The sequence below is a fragment of the Buteo buteo genome, chromosome 10 (genome assembly GCF_964188355.1).
Source record: "Buteo buteo chromosome 10, bButBut1.hap1.1, whole genome shotgun sequence".
In the NCBI taxonomy this organism is placed as follows: Eukaryota; Metazoa; Chordata; class Aves; order Accipitriformes; family Accipitridae; genus Buteo; species Buteo buteo.
In genome coordinates, this window is record NC_134180.1 from 10956027 (window position 1) to 10971604 (window position 15578).

Genomic DNA, 15578 nt, shown 5'->3' on the forward strand with positions numbered 1-15578 from the left:
TTCATTATTCCCCTCTGAAAAGCTCTCCAGCGTCAGGCTTTTTAAAGGAAGACTCTGGGCAACGAGGGGGGTGTGGATTAAGACTGAGATTCATTGGAAGAGGCAAAGGGGGAAGCTGGCAAGATGTAAATCCTCACCAACTGCCCTGGGAAGCACGAAGGGTCCTTGGGCTGGCAGCAAGGACCACATGCCAGCACATGGGGCTCCTGGGAGAGGTCAGAGCTGCAGTAGTATAAAGCAGTTCTCCCTGCTCTTCTAGGATGCATCTGAAGCACTTGAGGGGCACCACTCTCAGAGAGGTCACCTTAATACCACTGGTTTTGCTGGGGCTGTGCAGCCACGCTCACCAGTGGCTCTGGAGAGCAGCAAGACACTGAATGGAAAGCAAGTGCCAGCCAGCACACCTTTTCCACGTACTGCTCAAACTCTATTCTCAGCCATAAATACAGTTCCTGCTGGAGGAGGAGAGGCTGGGGAATATTATATTTGGGATGCTAAAGCACAAACCTGCCGCTTTCTGGGAATCTCTTCTGTATTAAACTGACTTGACTTGGAGCTCACACCATCTTTGCTACTCACTGCAGGCTGGGGCATTCCTGCCAAGCACAATTTGCTCTCAGGGGAAGAGGGGAGAGGAGCCCTTCCTGGCAGGAGGCAGAGGTGGGAAGCTGGATCTGTCCCCTGCGAGAGGGAGGTAAATAGCCTCCCTTTCCTTTGTCATTACCCGGCAGCAGCAACCCTGACAGAGATGGGTCTGGGAAGCAGCAGGCTGCAGTAACCGGGTACGGAGCATCTTCGCCTGGGCTGAGCTTGCCCTCTGATGGTAAGCGCTGGTAGTGAGAAGCAGCAGATCTCTCCCAAACCCATTCTCTCCCCTGGAGCGCAGGGGGGGCTTCCCCATCCCCAGCTGAGCCCCCTGACGCTAATAAAGCATTTCAGAGTACTGCTGCCACGAAGGCATCCTCAGGTCCTGGGCTGAAGGTTGTCCCAATGAGGGCAGCTTCTCCAGACACCCCTTTAGCCGTGACAGCTCAAGTTGTACCCTGCTTCAAGCAGGGCTGGGGGGACATCACCTGGCAGAGGGAAAGCAAGGCAGCGCAGGTATGCTGCAGCATCTCAAAGGAGGCAGCAAGGCCACAGAAGGCTTTTTTAAACCCTAGTTTAAAAAAGGAGCCAGGGAACAGGAAGGAAACCGCGCAGCTTTTGCCAGCCATCTACCAGCTTGCCCAAATCCAGCAGCTGGCTCTTCTGAGGGGGTTCCTGCAAGACTAAACCCTGTGACCTGCCATCCACCCAGCTTAGCAAAGAGAAAGCAAGCAGGGGAAGCAGCCAGGGCACAGCCACATCTGCAGTTTCATGCGTCAGGGAGCAGCAGGAACAGGGCTGCCCCACGTAAGGGGAACAAGCCAGGAGCCAAGGGTGACCCCAGCACAGCAGGGCGCTCACCAACAAGGGTGCTGCCTGAACACAGCAGGCAGGGCTGGGTGCTGGTAACAGGGTCCGTCAACTCTCCCAGACACAGCAAAGGAGTCAGGTCCTAGGTCTACCCAGGAGCAGCAGAAGATGGTGCCAGAGGCAGGACTGGAGACCAACTACCTACAGCACAGGCACCAGGTCCGGTCAGAAAACAGCACTAGTAACAGACACCATCACACTACATCCCAAGCAACAGGAGGAGCCCAGGCCTGACCTTAAATACAGCACCTGGGCCCATGGCCAGAGGGTGCGTGGGTGGAGGTCCCAGATGAGGCTGCTGAAAGCAATCAAGGCTTTTTGGTACCACCAGGATCCTGGCAGCTGGCATAATGCTGCATGCACGGGCAGAGCCTAGCACCTCCCCCCCCCCCTTTTTCCTGCATCTCCCTTATTTCTCTGTTGAAGGTCAGACCTTGGGGATCACCTCCACAGTGACAGAGCCATTGGCTACTTGCTCTTCATGGGAATCTGCTTCCAAAGCAGGCACTAAGCAAGGACTTTGCTCCCCTCCATGTTCATATGGGGGAGACGTAGAGGATTTGGCACCTGCCAATCTTTCTCCCCTGTTTCAGACTGAAGGAGAAGCAGCCATACGAGCATGGAAATTGCACAGCCAGGAGAGAGTGATACACACACACACACATCTGGGGACTCCAGGGTTGGACCTGGGGAAGAATAAATATATAGGGGGTAGTAAAAATGAAAGGGAACCTGGCTGGGTTAGGGTGTCAGGAGCGTAGGTCTGTGGGTGAGGGCCAGGGGTCGTGAGGACTTTAGGTTTTGAGTTTTGTGCGTAGTCCCTGGCATTCAGCCTGGGCATCACACTGTGTTTCCCTGGCGATGTGTGGCCATGTGTCTCATCCTGGAGGGATGAGACCAGGCACAACTTTATGTCTTTTTTAATCACAACAAATCTGTATTGTAGCTGGCGTGTGAGCAACAAGACAGCATCACCGAGGACCATCCTGGGCTGCAGGTAACAGAAGTGATGCAGGAGGGTAGAACCTGCTCTAGCTGGGCAAAGCAGCAAGCAGAAAGCAGGCATGGTGCATACCTGTCAGCTCAAACACAGGCCAATGTGTATGCATCTTTGGGTTGGTTCAGATGACTTTTATTTGCCAACTCCAAAGGCCTTAGGATAATTTTTCTCACCGGGTAACCAGCAGAGACATCATTTTACTTCCTACTTGAAGGAAGAGATTCACCAGACATTTCCTTGTGCCCAGCATGGATTTGATTTGGGCAATGAAGAATAGCATATGGGCTAGATGGAAAAGCTCACCTGTGCAGACAGAGTTCATGTCTGGTAGAGGCAACAGGGCAGCGTGAAATTTCCCCAGCTGAAAACCATCAGCAGCTCAGTGGATCACACCCTGAAATGCCCTCGTTGGTAGCTGCCTTCAACAGAAGGGTAAATTTTTCAAAACCCATTGGTCTGCACCAGCAAGAATCAATGCTAATGAATGAAAGTGTACTGGAAAACATTCAGGCTGGTCAACCCTAATACGATCATACAACAGGCTTGAAAATACTGAGATTTGAAACAGTTTTCTCTATATGTGTTTCACTTCCTGATTTTTTTTTAATTCTTACAGCTCACTTGTTCCAGACTGCCCCTGTAACCACATGGGCCAGGCACACACTTCCCTAAAAATGCCGCAGAGCAATGTGGCTCAGGCAAACACCAGATATAGACAGTCAACACTTGCAAGCCATGCAGTAAATCCTAACAGGTGGCAACACTAAAGACGGATGACTTTTGCTGTCAATAACATAATGGAGGGAGTTCACGGGAGATAGCATCACATGCTAATTCTCAGATATGGGGGGTGTCAATGGGAGCAGGTATACTGGGTAAGGAATGGCTGAGCCTCGCTGCTGCACTGCATGAGAACCAGTGAACATCGGCAGAGCTGCACTGTCCTGAGGCAGACCTGGGGTTGCACAAACCAAGGGTGGGCCAAGCCTTTGCGAGAGAGAAATCAGCACTAGCCCTGCTTACACTAAGTGGAGGATTTAGTTAATATTTGCCTAGAAAGCCCCCTTTTTGGATACAAGGTCAGAGACTCCTGGAGTGAAAGGACATGCCATAAGGCAAAACTCACTCTACCCACGAGCATGTGCATTACAGTGTGGTGTTTAAGAAGAAGATGGTAACTTTTTTTTTCCCCTGTAAGAGAGGTTTCGTAACTATGGGCAGTGAATCAGGTATTTCTGCTTGTGTAGGTCAGAAATTAAGTCAGGCTCCCCTGTAGCTTTGCTTCAGTGCACACGCATTGAAACAGCAGTTGCGCGTGCATTTCTTTTTGGGTCTCTGTAGCACCTGGAAACTTTGGAGACAGAATTTCAGTATTACAGAAGAATCACCAAATGATTTTAACCTCATTTTAGTTCAATCAAGTCAAATGCCTCTTCAGAATACCCGAATGATGTAGTTTGCAGTGAAGTGATGACACCTCTCCCAGGTAACCTTTTTTTTCTGCTTTAAAAGATCAGTGCTTTTTAAATACAGCAGTAAATGTTAATATTTTATTTTGCTGATTCTTCATTTCTGAAAATGGTTAAACCACTTTTGCTCAAAATCTCTACACCAACTTGGAGTTAGGCTGAGGCTGATGTATAAAATTCTGTCTGGGAGTGGCAAAGGTGTTGTTATGAAGCATTGAAAAAATGCTGGTTTTAATAACAGTGTATAATCCTAACTATAACAGATGTCGCTAAGCATCCTCCCTCCCAGCACTACTTGCTTTTGCACTATTGAACTAGAAAAGAAATTAAAAAGAAAAAAACAACCATCCAGCCAGGTCCCCCACAGTTCCTGCTGTACTCATATCCCAAGTAGCCTGAGTTAACCTAAATTGTATGTTTTAACAACTAGATATTCTTCCACAGTCAAGTTTCAGGTGATGACCAGACACATACCTGAGTTGCTATAAGAGCAATTCGTTCCTACCTCTCTGCCAAAACGTGGTCATCAAGTGCCCCGTGCCCCTTCCTCTGAGGCTCTCCCCTGTGCAGGCACCAAGCGGGTACCACTGCCCTGCAGAGGAGATGTCTGCTGTGGGCAGGGAGCGCTGAGCTCTTTTCCCTCATCTGACCTTGCTCTCCAGATCCCCGTGTCTCTGTGTCTGACTGCAGGAATTCAAATTCAGAGAGATGTGTCTAGATTTCTCCCAGTAAACAGAGGAGGGAGAGTACCTGATGGGTAGGAACTCGGTCTCCTGGATAGCTTTGCTGCAGGTTAGCTTTAGAAGTTGTTGACAGCCTAATTTTCAGATTTATGGAGCATTAAGAGTTCCCATTGACTCTGTAACCAGGTGATGAATCTGTCTATGCTTCATTTTTCTCAGCTATAAAATTGGAGAAATGGCATTTCTGTCACTGGCTAGCTGGGAGGTTAATGCAGTGATTATTAATAAAGCTCTCTAATGACCTCTGGAGCAGCAATTCCCAAGCCAGGGTGGCAGTTCCTAGCAGGGCTTGCTGCGCTCCTGAATGGCCTAACGGACCCAAAGGAAATTAGATGGCAGCAACAGGCTCAGAAACGGAAGCAGAAGTAATTTTCCTAATGAGTCACCAGCAGTCAGGAACAGAGCCTGGGAGGTGGCTGTCACTCCCCCCAAACATCTGGCCCCCATGTCGCTCTGTGTGGAAGAAGTCAGTCTCGCTGCATGGTGACCCATGCAGAGTGTCCTTCATGATTTCTGCAGCTGTGCTACCACTGAGCATCACAGCTGCAACTGCCTGTTGCACAGGTAAATGGAGCTGCAGTCATAAAAGTTACAAACTCAGGGCTTATAATAAGTAGGATTTATGTACCCAGAAGAGCAGAACCTGTATTGCTATTGAGGTTCATTCATCTGTAGACAGTACTTGTCTGCTCCTTCCTTTAATGTCACGGTTAATGTGTCATCCATCCTCGCACAGATCAGAACTGGTACTTTGCTGTTCGGGACATGGTGAGTGAGTGGCTTTGGAGGCTGGAAAATACAGAAAAGTAAAAGCAGATTCCTACAGCCAGTCTTCCAAAATGTATGTCTGTCAGAAATACCAATTTCATTCTATGAAGTAATCACTAAGGGCTATAGCTGAAGACAACTTATCCCAGAGTAACTGATTTGTTTTAAGCCTAAGTTTCAGGCCAGTCAGGAACAGATCATGTTTACTGGCTGGGTAGGAGGTGCTTGTCTTGCTGTGCTCCACACACCTTTGCAGGCAGACAGAAATAATATCTTCTTTAAGAGGAGATACAAAGGTAATACCCAGATTAAGTGAGAAAACACAAGCAATCCTTTGGGGGCAGGTTTGAACCTGAAAAGGACCCTATGAAGAGCGTGCTACATGAGGATGAAGGTGTTCCCACACCAGGACTCTCCCCTCTGTCCTGAACCCAGCAGGAGTTGTGCTTCAATGTGGGATCCCAGTCCTGAGGCGGTGCAAGCATCTGGCACACTGCTGGCTGGAGGAGACAGAGAAAAACCTCTTACAGCTGATCTATCATGTTTCAAGTCTTGTACCCCTGCTATTGAGTCTAATAACAGCGTTGTCAATACTTAGACTGTAGCAAATTAATTCTTAGAGCTCATTTTGTGCTAACAGGGACTTGAAGATAACTGATGCACTACTGCTCCAGCTGTGGTGAACTTTAAAACTGGGAGACTTTATCCACGTCCTTTATCCTGGTACAATGCACAGGTATCTCTGGGAAGTAGCTACCAGTCCTCCCTTAGACTACATACATTGATCTCGGAACTGGTAATGCAAGGTAACCCCCAGAAAGAAATGTCTCCAGAAGCCAGAGGCTGTTCAGTATGCATCAGGGCAGCAAAGAAAAGGTCTTTGCTTTGAGAGCCTCCAAGAGCTTGTAATGATCTCCTAAAGCTCAGGTATTATGGAGTTGGTCCTTTGGTGCTGAAGGTGCTGTGTGCTATACTCACTGCCAGGCCTGTGGATGTAGGTGATGTTGTGAAGGCCAGTTACATATAGGCCTAAGTGGGCATATATTTGATCTTCAACAGCTTTTGCCTGTGTCATTTTTTCATCTCTGGAGCAGTCAGTAATGGCATCAAAGAATAGCGAGACTTTTCAAGAATCGGCCAGTATTTCAGTATGCATGAAGCATGTAGACATGCTATCGCCAATACTACTGCTTACTACTACTTTGTTCATCCCTTGGAAACCTAAAAGTCCATTGCAGACAGTCATCCATAAAGCTTTTGGTCCCTCTGGAAGACAAGGAAATGAGGCTTTCCTTTCTCTTAGCAATAGGAAATATGATGCACGCAGACACCAGCAGTCAGGATCAAAGAAAGGTATTTAGGCCATTCACTTTTGCTCCCACTGAAAACGGGGAAACAATGTTTCCATGTCTTTATGGAGTTAGTCCTGAGACCTGCCAGTTAGAAGGCTATTTATAGAAAGCAGGGGAACACAATGGCTAAAAACCCACCCCAAAATAAAACACCAAAAAGAACTCCAAAAACTATAAAAAGGAAACTTTTTAATAACAGCAACAGAGTTAAATCATGGGAGGGACTGTAATGGCAGACATCAGCTTGTAAAGATGAGACTACTGACCTGGATCTCAAAGAGAAGGTGCCTTTAAATTTCCTGGCTTGCACCCATCCATGTTTCCACACTAACATTCCTCAGAGAGAGTTTGGGTTTTGTTGACTGTTTTGTTTTTGTTTTTTTTTAACATTAGGGATAAATACACAGAGGCAAATACCCAATGGTATTCAAGCACAGCGGAGAGGGGAGGCCTGAGGAGCACTCCACAGCTCTCCACGTGTAGCAGCATCTCCAGCGTAAATCAAGAGCTGTTTCACTGTGCTCCCTCTGGGATGTTTGTGATGCTGCATCCCTGCCACCCTGCTGCATGCCAGAGAGGTCTCCTGACCTCTCTGCCTACCTGAAAGCCACCTTTTTTTCTCTCAGACCAGTTTTACCAGCTCTCATACTGGTTTTGCAGCCCACTGAAGGCTCACTCCGCTGTCTGTGCTGGGAGGAGTGCTGCAGAGCTGATCTCTCTGGGCGTTTTCCCATACCGGGGTTTAGGATTACCATCCTCAGGGAATGCCCTAGTGTTTCACCAGCCGGCTCTTTAACCCTAGACAGGTAAAGCTGACTGCAGACAATACAGTTACTAACGCAAAGCAGGCAATAAGTTTCTATAGGTTGTTGGAAGAGAAATGAAAGGGAACAACAGGGTCTCTGCAGTACTTCTGGGCACGCTGAGAAGTTGACAAGTGCTGTGTTTCATGAACTCTTCAGTTTGGCTTGCAAAAGTCTGGGTCTGGGGGCAACATTTCCCTTAACACTCAAAACATCTTTGGGGCATCATTCGTTAACACTTTATTCATTAACTTATGCAGAAAGCGGTCTGCCCTTGCTTCTGTAAAACCATGGGCTACTGTATGGAAACAGAACACCCCATGGGCCTCGTTAATGGAACTCCCACCTGTCCAGGCATCGAAGAGAGCTGCCTTAAACACGGCAAAAGCTGTTAACTCATTACCGGCCTCCTTTCTGTGGGGCTGGACAACGTTTGATACTCAGGGTGAAGTTCAGCAGGCATAGAGCTGCTCCTCAGGGTACACATCTAAGGTGATACCTGCAGGTGAGAGCACCCTGTGAGACACAGATCAGCCCTGCCCCTTCGGGGACCCCTCTGTGGCGCTGAGGGGTCGGGGTGGCCAGGGAGGGTCTCCGAGGGAGAGCCTGGCAGCCTTCCCCCTCAGCGCTGCCGCACTCGGATGGAGATGCGGGGTCAGGGGGCGATGTCTCCTCGCCCACGGCAAGAGCCGGCTTTGCCCCGTGTGGCCTTCCCCGGGGCGGTCGGGGGGGGGGGGGGAGCGGAGGGCAGGGAGCGGGCAGGCTCCTGGCCCACAGCCCCCGCCCGGCTCCCTGTCACACGGCCCCTAACCCGCTGCCGAACCTCCCGGCGCGGCCGCTCGCCAGGGCTCGGCCGCACCTCGGGGTGCCCGGCCTGAAGGGCCGCAGGGCAGCCGCGGGGCAGCCGGAGAACCCAGGGCCCGCGGCCGCCACGGGAGGCCGGGCCCGGGCCCCGCCGCCCCGCCCCGAGGGGAGGCCGGCCCCGCCCCGGGCCGCGCATGCGCGGCGGGCTGTCCGCCTGTCAATAAAGCTTGAACAAGCGCCGGGCTGGGGAGGCGCGGGCGGGTGTGTTTTTTTTTTTTCTTTCTTTTTTTTTTTTTTTGTTGGTTGTTTTTTTTTTTTTTCTTCTTCTTCCCCTCTTTGCTTTGAACGAACTTTATTGTTCCTGCGGTGCCGCGCGCGCGGGGATGCGCTGAGGCCGCTCCGCCGTCGGCCCCGCTCCACCCGGCCCGGCCCGGCCTCGGCATGTCGGGCAGCCGCCCGCCGCCGCACCCCGCCGCGCCGCCCGCCGCTGCCACCCCGGCCTCCTCCTCTTCCTCCTCCTCCTCCTCCTCCTCCTCTTCGGCGGCCATGGCGCCGGGCTCGTCCTCCTCGGGCGGCGCGGCGGCGCGGCCTGTGTTGGTGGCGGCCGCCGTGTCGGGTTCGGGCGCGGGGCTGGCCCGGCTGGCGGCGGCGGCGCGGCCCGGCGGCGGCGGCGGCTCCTCCGCGGGAAGCGGCGGTAGCGGCGCGGGCGGCGGCGGCGGCAGCAGCAGGAAGAGGCCGCTGCTCACCCCGCTCTGCAACGGGCTCATCAACTCCTACGAGGACAAGAGCAACGACTTCGTCTGGTGAGTGCGATCTATCGCGATAGCGGCACCCGCTACTCCTCTGAGGGAAGTCGGGGCGCCGCCATGCCGGCGGGAAGCCCGGGCTGTCTAAAATCCCGGCGGTAGGACGGAGCGGCCGGCAGCGGCACCTCAGGGGCTCGCTGAGGGGAAAGAGCCGTTGCTACGTCTAATTGCCCTCCGGGGATTACGGCTTTGGGGCTTTACCCACCCCCTCCGTGTCTTTCTGCTTGCTTTTTGGCCCTGTGTAACAGCGTTGCTTTCACCCTCTCGGTTTTTAGGCAAAATCAGGTTATTTCCAGCAGGTTCCTCTTTGGGTATGCTCCAGAGCAGCCTGACTTACCAGAAAGGACCCTCAGTCTGAGGTGTTGCCTCATAGCATATTGACATCGCAAGCAAATGTCCTGTTTTCCTGGGTGGTGTGGCTTCTGCAGGGGCTGGAGGGGCTCTGGCCTTCAGTGGGTGACATGGCCCTTCCGAAACCCTCGTGCTGTCCCACTCTGACCTCTGGAAGAGGAGTCAGCAGAGAATTTTGTGCTCCTTCGGATGGGGATCCCAGGATTCCTGTGGTGGTTGATAGATCCAGCAAAGCTGGCGTGGGTTTGCCTCCCTTGCTGGGAAAGGTTGGCTAGTTTGAAACTGCAATAAGGTTTGTGTCAGTCTGGCACCTAAAACCAGACAAGGGGGAAGTTTCGGCGATGATGGGATAAAGATTTTTCTTGAAGCTGTTCAGATGCTGTCCTTCTAATGTTCAGCCAAAGCAGCAGCTCGTAGCTGGAAATACCCTTTCAGCAAAAGTAGTAGACCAAGGACCTCTGCAATGTGTGGTTTGGGAACTGTTGGTAATTTGCAGTTTTAAAGACACCCCATTGCTAATGCGTTTCAAACACCCTAACATAAGGAGTAGGTTTGATTTTTATAGCTGGTTGGATGTACTAAAACGTGAGAACAGAAAGTAGGGGTAAGTGTTCGCATCTGAGACGCACAAACAGTGAGGAGATACTGGAAAGAAGTTTGAGTTGTAGGAAAGTCATGTATCGGAAAGAAACGGTAAAAAAGAGGAAGAGAAATGGGCCGCAGCTTCCAAGATGACTTTGTCTGACAGCTCTGACTTACAGGTGAGGGTTGGATGTTTGGCACTTCCACTGGACAGGCATTGTCTCCAAAACCTGTAGACTTCATTTTACACCTTTGTAAACTGTCTAGCAGGGTAGATAGGAAATATCCTTGCTACTGAAGTGAGAACCTGAAGCTGCTAAAAAGTTAGTGGCAGAAAAAAACAGTAATTACTTCTTATCAATAAAAAAAATTTGCTACTTATTACTCTAAGTAGTTTTTTGCTCAATAGCAGAATTGGGATGAGAGCACAGCTGTCATCAGCTGGTGTCCTGCTCTGGCTGAAGGCTAGGCCATGTTAGGTGGATTTAAGGGTACTTGGCGTGGGAGATGGCAGCGTTGTTGTTGGTCATGGGGGATAACTTGATTGCAAATACCTGTGCCCCTCTGTTCCCTCTACAGCTATACTCTGGCAGTAGTGGTCTGCAACCGTTGCTCCTTGTCCCTTTCTAGTCAGTTGTCATTGCCTGGTTTGTTATCTGTCATAGAAATGAGGGTGTTTGAAGGGAAATTACACCCATAACAAGTTTGTAGGTCAGCTGAAGTATTTTAAGATGGTTCAAAAAACTGAGTTTCTTGGTTCTTTTTTTCTGCAGGTAAGTACTGTGCATGCTTCAAAGAGAATGTGCAGTTAGCTGTTTTCTACTCACTGAGGAGTGCTGCTGGCTGAACAAGTGATAGTTAAAAATCAACTGAGTAGTTATTGCGGCAAAATGTCTTTCCTTGTCCTCCTTTTCTTGGTATTTACAAGAGCCATATTTGGGACATGGAAGTGCAGGTCAGAAGCTTTAAGAGCAAACAATGATTATAGTTAACTTATCTGGGTTCTTCTGCTATGTATTTCTGTGGGCTGTAGGGCTTGTTCTTGCTTATTAACACTAGCTTTGAATTACAGTATTCCTTTTTTTTTCTTTTTTTGAGTTAGCAATACAGTTATGCGGTACAGAAGTAAACTCAACTGGGCAACTCTGGAATTTTGAGCAATGTCCAAGACAGGTGTGTGTGCAGGTTTAAATAATTGATTTAAACAAGATTTGGATATCTCAGTGTGAGAAGCAGAAGTCTTCCATATGCTGTTTTTTGGTTGTTTGTGTTGTTTTTGTTTGTTTTTTTTTTCTGTAAGGACACTTTCAAGATGCTGCCAGCTGCAGGGAATATTTGATAATTTTTCTGAATGTGGGCTGTGAGTTGCTGTTAGCTACAGCTGCGAACTCAGTCATAGATTCTGCCTGTACCAGGCTGAAGGTGGGAAGGAGTAAAGAAGTTTGGGTGAGTTTCAAACATCAAGGTGCAAGTAGAAATCCCGTAAATAATGTTAATGTGTCCAACCTCCCTGCCTGTCTTCTGAAAGTGCTGTCACAGCAATGTGAGGCTTAGGCTTTAGCATAAACATTGCCATACATTGCTAGTCTGGGTTGTGAAATGTTTAGCAAGTGTACTCTCAGGAGTTTGCAAGTGTGTACTGTTTGTGGTATGTATCAGCTTCTGCCTGGAAATGTGTAACTCCAGTCAGGAAGGCAAATAGGCCTGACTTACTGGACACCTTTATTATAAAAGGGGAAACTTTTTGTTTCTCTTAGTGCAGGATGTAGAATTTAAAGCTAGAGTTTGTGCTGCTCCTGCAGCCAGGCCTCTTCCTAGTTGCTTGGAGAGTACCTGAGAGGAAATCCTCTAATCAGAGGATTTTCTCCTGTCCTGCAGTATAATTGCTTACGGTTTTCCTAGGCCTTATATTAACCCTCCCAATTAGCCGTTGACTAAACCTCTTTAAAACCAGTAACTATCTGCTTTTCTCCCTGGACAGAGGGGACCTTACTGTAGGCTGTCTTTATAGTGGCTGCTTCATACCAGTGCTTGTTTCTGAGCTCTGGCATAAATAAGAACATGTGGAAGAGGGGATGTTCTATACTGACCTGGAGAGGTATACACAACAAACTCGGGTTTGGGAAGGGCTGTGTGCCATGTGTAAAGGTAGACTTGCAGGTTCATGGGTTTTTAAAAATAGTTCTTTCCTCAGGTGGTTTCCTGTTAATGCCAGGTATGGGCTCAGTGTATTTGTTCACATGTTTGTGATATGACAAACTCCTTTAGTAAGGAATACTGCAAATTGACCCTGGAGGTAACAAACTAAAAACACAGCGAGCTGTTTATGTATAATGTACAATGATGGTTTTTATAAGCTATTGTTGTACTGGAGCTGCATGTTGAGTAGATAGTAATGGCAGTGATCTTTAACCTGGCCACCTTCTGTGTGAAGGACAGAGCCTGCAGCAAGTCCTGCTCTCTGCTTAGACCAAAGAGGAGCAGAATAGGAAGAAGAAACTGTAATGGGTTTTGTCTGCTGTGGAGCAGGAGGAAATTTGAAATGTGTTTAAATTTTATAGTGACCACTTCAGCCAGGTGTTTGGGTAGCAGCAGGGTGACAGTAGCACTCCTGAGAGGTGCCTTGAAAACAGCTTACAAAACTTAGAGGCATGAACTTGGTTAAAATGATTAAAAAAATATTTGAGGCCTACCCCATAGGGAAAGAATGGTAAGCATTTGCAGTGCTGGATAAAAAAAACCTGTGTAATAAGGCATCAGTGTCTGGTAAAGATCAGTGACATGTTTGGCTTGCTGAAGTAATTTGCATCCTTCTTACCTGGCTCACCTTATGCTCTATTTGTCTTAAGCAGCAATCTCATGCAGAGAAGCCTTGATTTCACCATACCTGTGCTTCTTAATTTTGGTGTAAAATACAAGTTGTAGTATGTCTCAAGTTCCCATCGCTCCACTACTTTCTTAACCTTCCCTCTGTGTTAGATTAACTTAAAACAACTGGTGCATAGCAGCTTTCATGTGTTACAGCCAGCTTGGCTTTGGTAAGTATTAAAAGACATCAATCTTATTTCCACTTGTAAATCAGTGAGCATTTCAGGGGAAACAGTTCTTAATGGAATCTTCAGGCTCTGTTAACAATGACCCTGGCACTGAATGGCTACATTTGCTGGCTCTGATTGCTTTTTCTCAACTATTTTGGCTCTGTCACTTCTCCAGTCAAACTGGTATGAAGAAGAATAAGTTTGGGAACAGTGGTCTTGGGTGACTGTCATGTTAGGAGGTAATCTTCCTATTTTAGCTCTAATTTGAGATGTCCTAGTGCAGACGGGAGCATTACAGCCTTGTTGATTGCTGCACTTTTTGGAGGCAGTGCATTAGGAGCGTGCTGGAAAGAACATACCTGGCCCTGTGGGGAGCAGCAGTTTTTAGCACAATACAGAGTGGGACTGTGTTATACAGCATGACTAGAAGAAGGCGAAGAAGTTAAGCAGTTCATCACTAGTGGGGAGAAACCAGCCTCAGACACTCATATAAATCTTTGACTTTCTTTTTATAAAGGCCAGCTAATAGAATACAAAGATGCAGAATTCTCCTCTTATTAATCCACCCTTTTTGGCTAAGTTTGGTCATAATTTATTCTGGCTAAGCAGTGTCTTGAAACTAAATAACTCCTAACTTGGAAACAGTGACTTGAACTCCTGAAGTTGGTGTTAATCTAGACAAATGATGTGCAGAAAAGGGTCTGTCAGGGTGGAAAAGGGACAGGTGTGTGTTAATTATTTTTGCGGCTTCTTTTGAGATGGCTCGGTTGATTCAGAGAGTAGCATTCTGGTTTGATTTGTTTGCCTTTATGTTGTGTTTATACAGTGGAATATTTAAGACAACCTGGTTTGTATGTTAGGTTGGACAAACCTTCTAAGGCATCCATGTTTTCCAGTTTGGTGATTCAGAGGGGGATTGTGTTGGCAGGGGCCACAGCTTCCCCTCTGTGGGCTTAAAAAAATAAGTATTTAAGAGTTGTTTCCTCCTTCCTATTTTTAAATGCCTAATGGGGTAACAGATGTTAGTATCCTCTAAAATAGATGATGGAAAGGGGGAATGACTTCGGTGGAGTGCTAACAAGGGGAGAAATTGAGGTGCTCCCCTCCCCTGATCAGCCAAGCATTGTTTATTTCAGTCTGATCTCGTTTTTTTTATCTTGGATTCAGGAAGATTCAGGCTTCTCAAAAGTTGTTAACAGTTTATTAACAGCTCTTTCCGTGGGAACTGCCTTGTTGGCAGAAGGTGGGAGGAGGCTGTTTCTGAAGAAAACAAATGATGGTGAAAACCTCTCTGAACTGAGATTGGTGTGGACTTGTGAGAGTGAGAGGAGATCATCTGGATCTCTGGCTTGAAAGCAAGGTGAAGCTTGTAACACAGCTGATACATGCGTTGCATGCAGAATTGTGATGTTGCTGTCCACAGCATCTCACTGGATAGCTGGCCAAGACCTGGAGATGAGTATGTATGTGACAGCGTATTTTACCAGCTATCGGGGATAGCAGCCGTAGGAGTTGCTGGATGTAAGATTCAGCTCTTCTCTGCTTTCATTTGTGTTTCATTTTCCTTTCAAAGATGTCACAGCCACTTGATGAGACAGATTACTTCCACTACCCATCTCACTGAATTCCTGTCTCTTGTCTTGCTAAGGTTCCTGTGGAGCACTACTTGCTTGCACATCTTTCTTCTCTTCAGCTCCCTGCTTGGTTCTTGGCGATCCTTCCCAGAGGGCTGACTGAGCTTTGGTCACTAACTAGTCTTGGAAAAAATAAAGCTCTTGTTTCCATTTGCATTCCTCTGTCTTCCTTATGAAGAGTCCCATATTCTACCTTTCCCATCTCCTTCTTTGACTTTGTAACACCGTGCTTGACTGTTGGCTGGCTCCTTCTTTCAGTTGCACTGTACCTTCATTGTGTTCTTCAGCACCCTAAGCCCTGCCTGCTGCCTGGCAGTGTTCTGCAGGCATACCCCCACGTTGGCACCTTCTCCTCCTGCTTAATAGTTGTTCTCATGACATCATTACTATTTCTGTGCTGCTCTGCCTCTTTGCATATTTTTTTTAAATTATAGATAGCTATTGGCTGAAAAAAAACAGGAAGGATAAACTAATTTTGGTGTCACTTATAAATACCTTATGTCTGTTCATGTAAAAAACCAGGTTTTTTTACATTTTGTTTGAGACCTAGTACAGATGGTTAGGGGGTTCTGCAGCCTTGCTCCGCTGAAGGTACTCTGGCTTTGTTTGGGTGGTTTGCAACTCTTGAAAGCTTCAGAAGTGAACACTTACCTGGTTTCTAATTGTAGAAAACTGCAGTATTGTTCTGAGTTCAAAGAACTGTTGATTGCCCTTTTGATCTTTATATGGCCCAGTTGCTGTTGTACTTGTGTGTCCTCTTTCATTTTACAAAT

General features: G+C 48.0%; 1 protein-coding gene across 8 annotated transcripts in view; it reads left to right on the forward strand.

The window, feature by feature from the left end:
* The first annotated feature begins 8534 nt into the window (after positions 1 to 8534).
* Positions 8535 to 15578, forward strand: part of COP1 (COP1 E3 ubiquitin ligase) — a 131371-nt gene continuing 124327 nt past the window's right edge. For 2 of the 8 annotated variants that reach the window (XM_075038601.1, XM_075038602.1), the window contains exon 1: positions 8539 to 9197. In XM_075038601.1, coding sequence (XP_074894702.1) covers positions 8836 to 9197 — 362 coding nt within the window. In that variant the 5' untranslated portion in view covers positions 8539 to 8835. Of the gene's footprint in view, positions 9198 to 10839; positions 11580 to 15578 lie in introns of those variants that run through there. The other 6 variants (XM_075038608.1, XM_075038609.1, XM_075038605.1 and 3 more) reach the window with 6 other exon arrangements.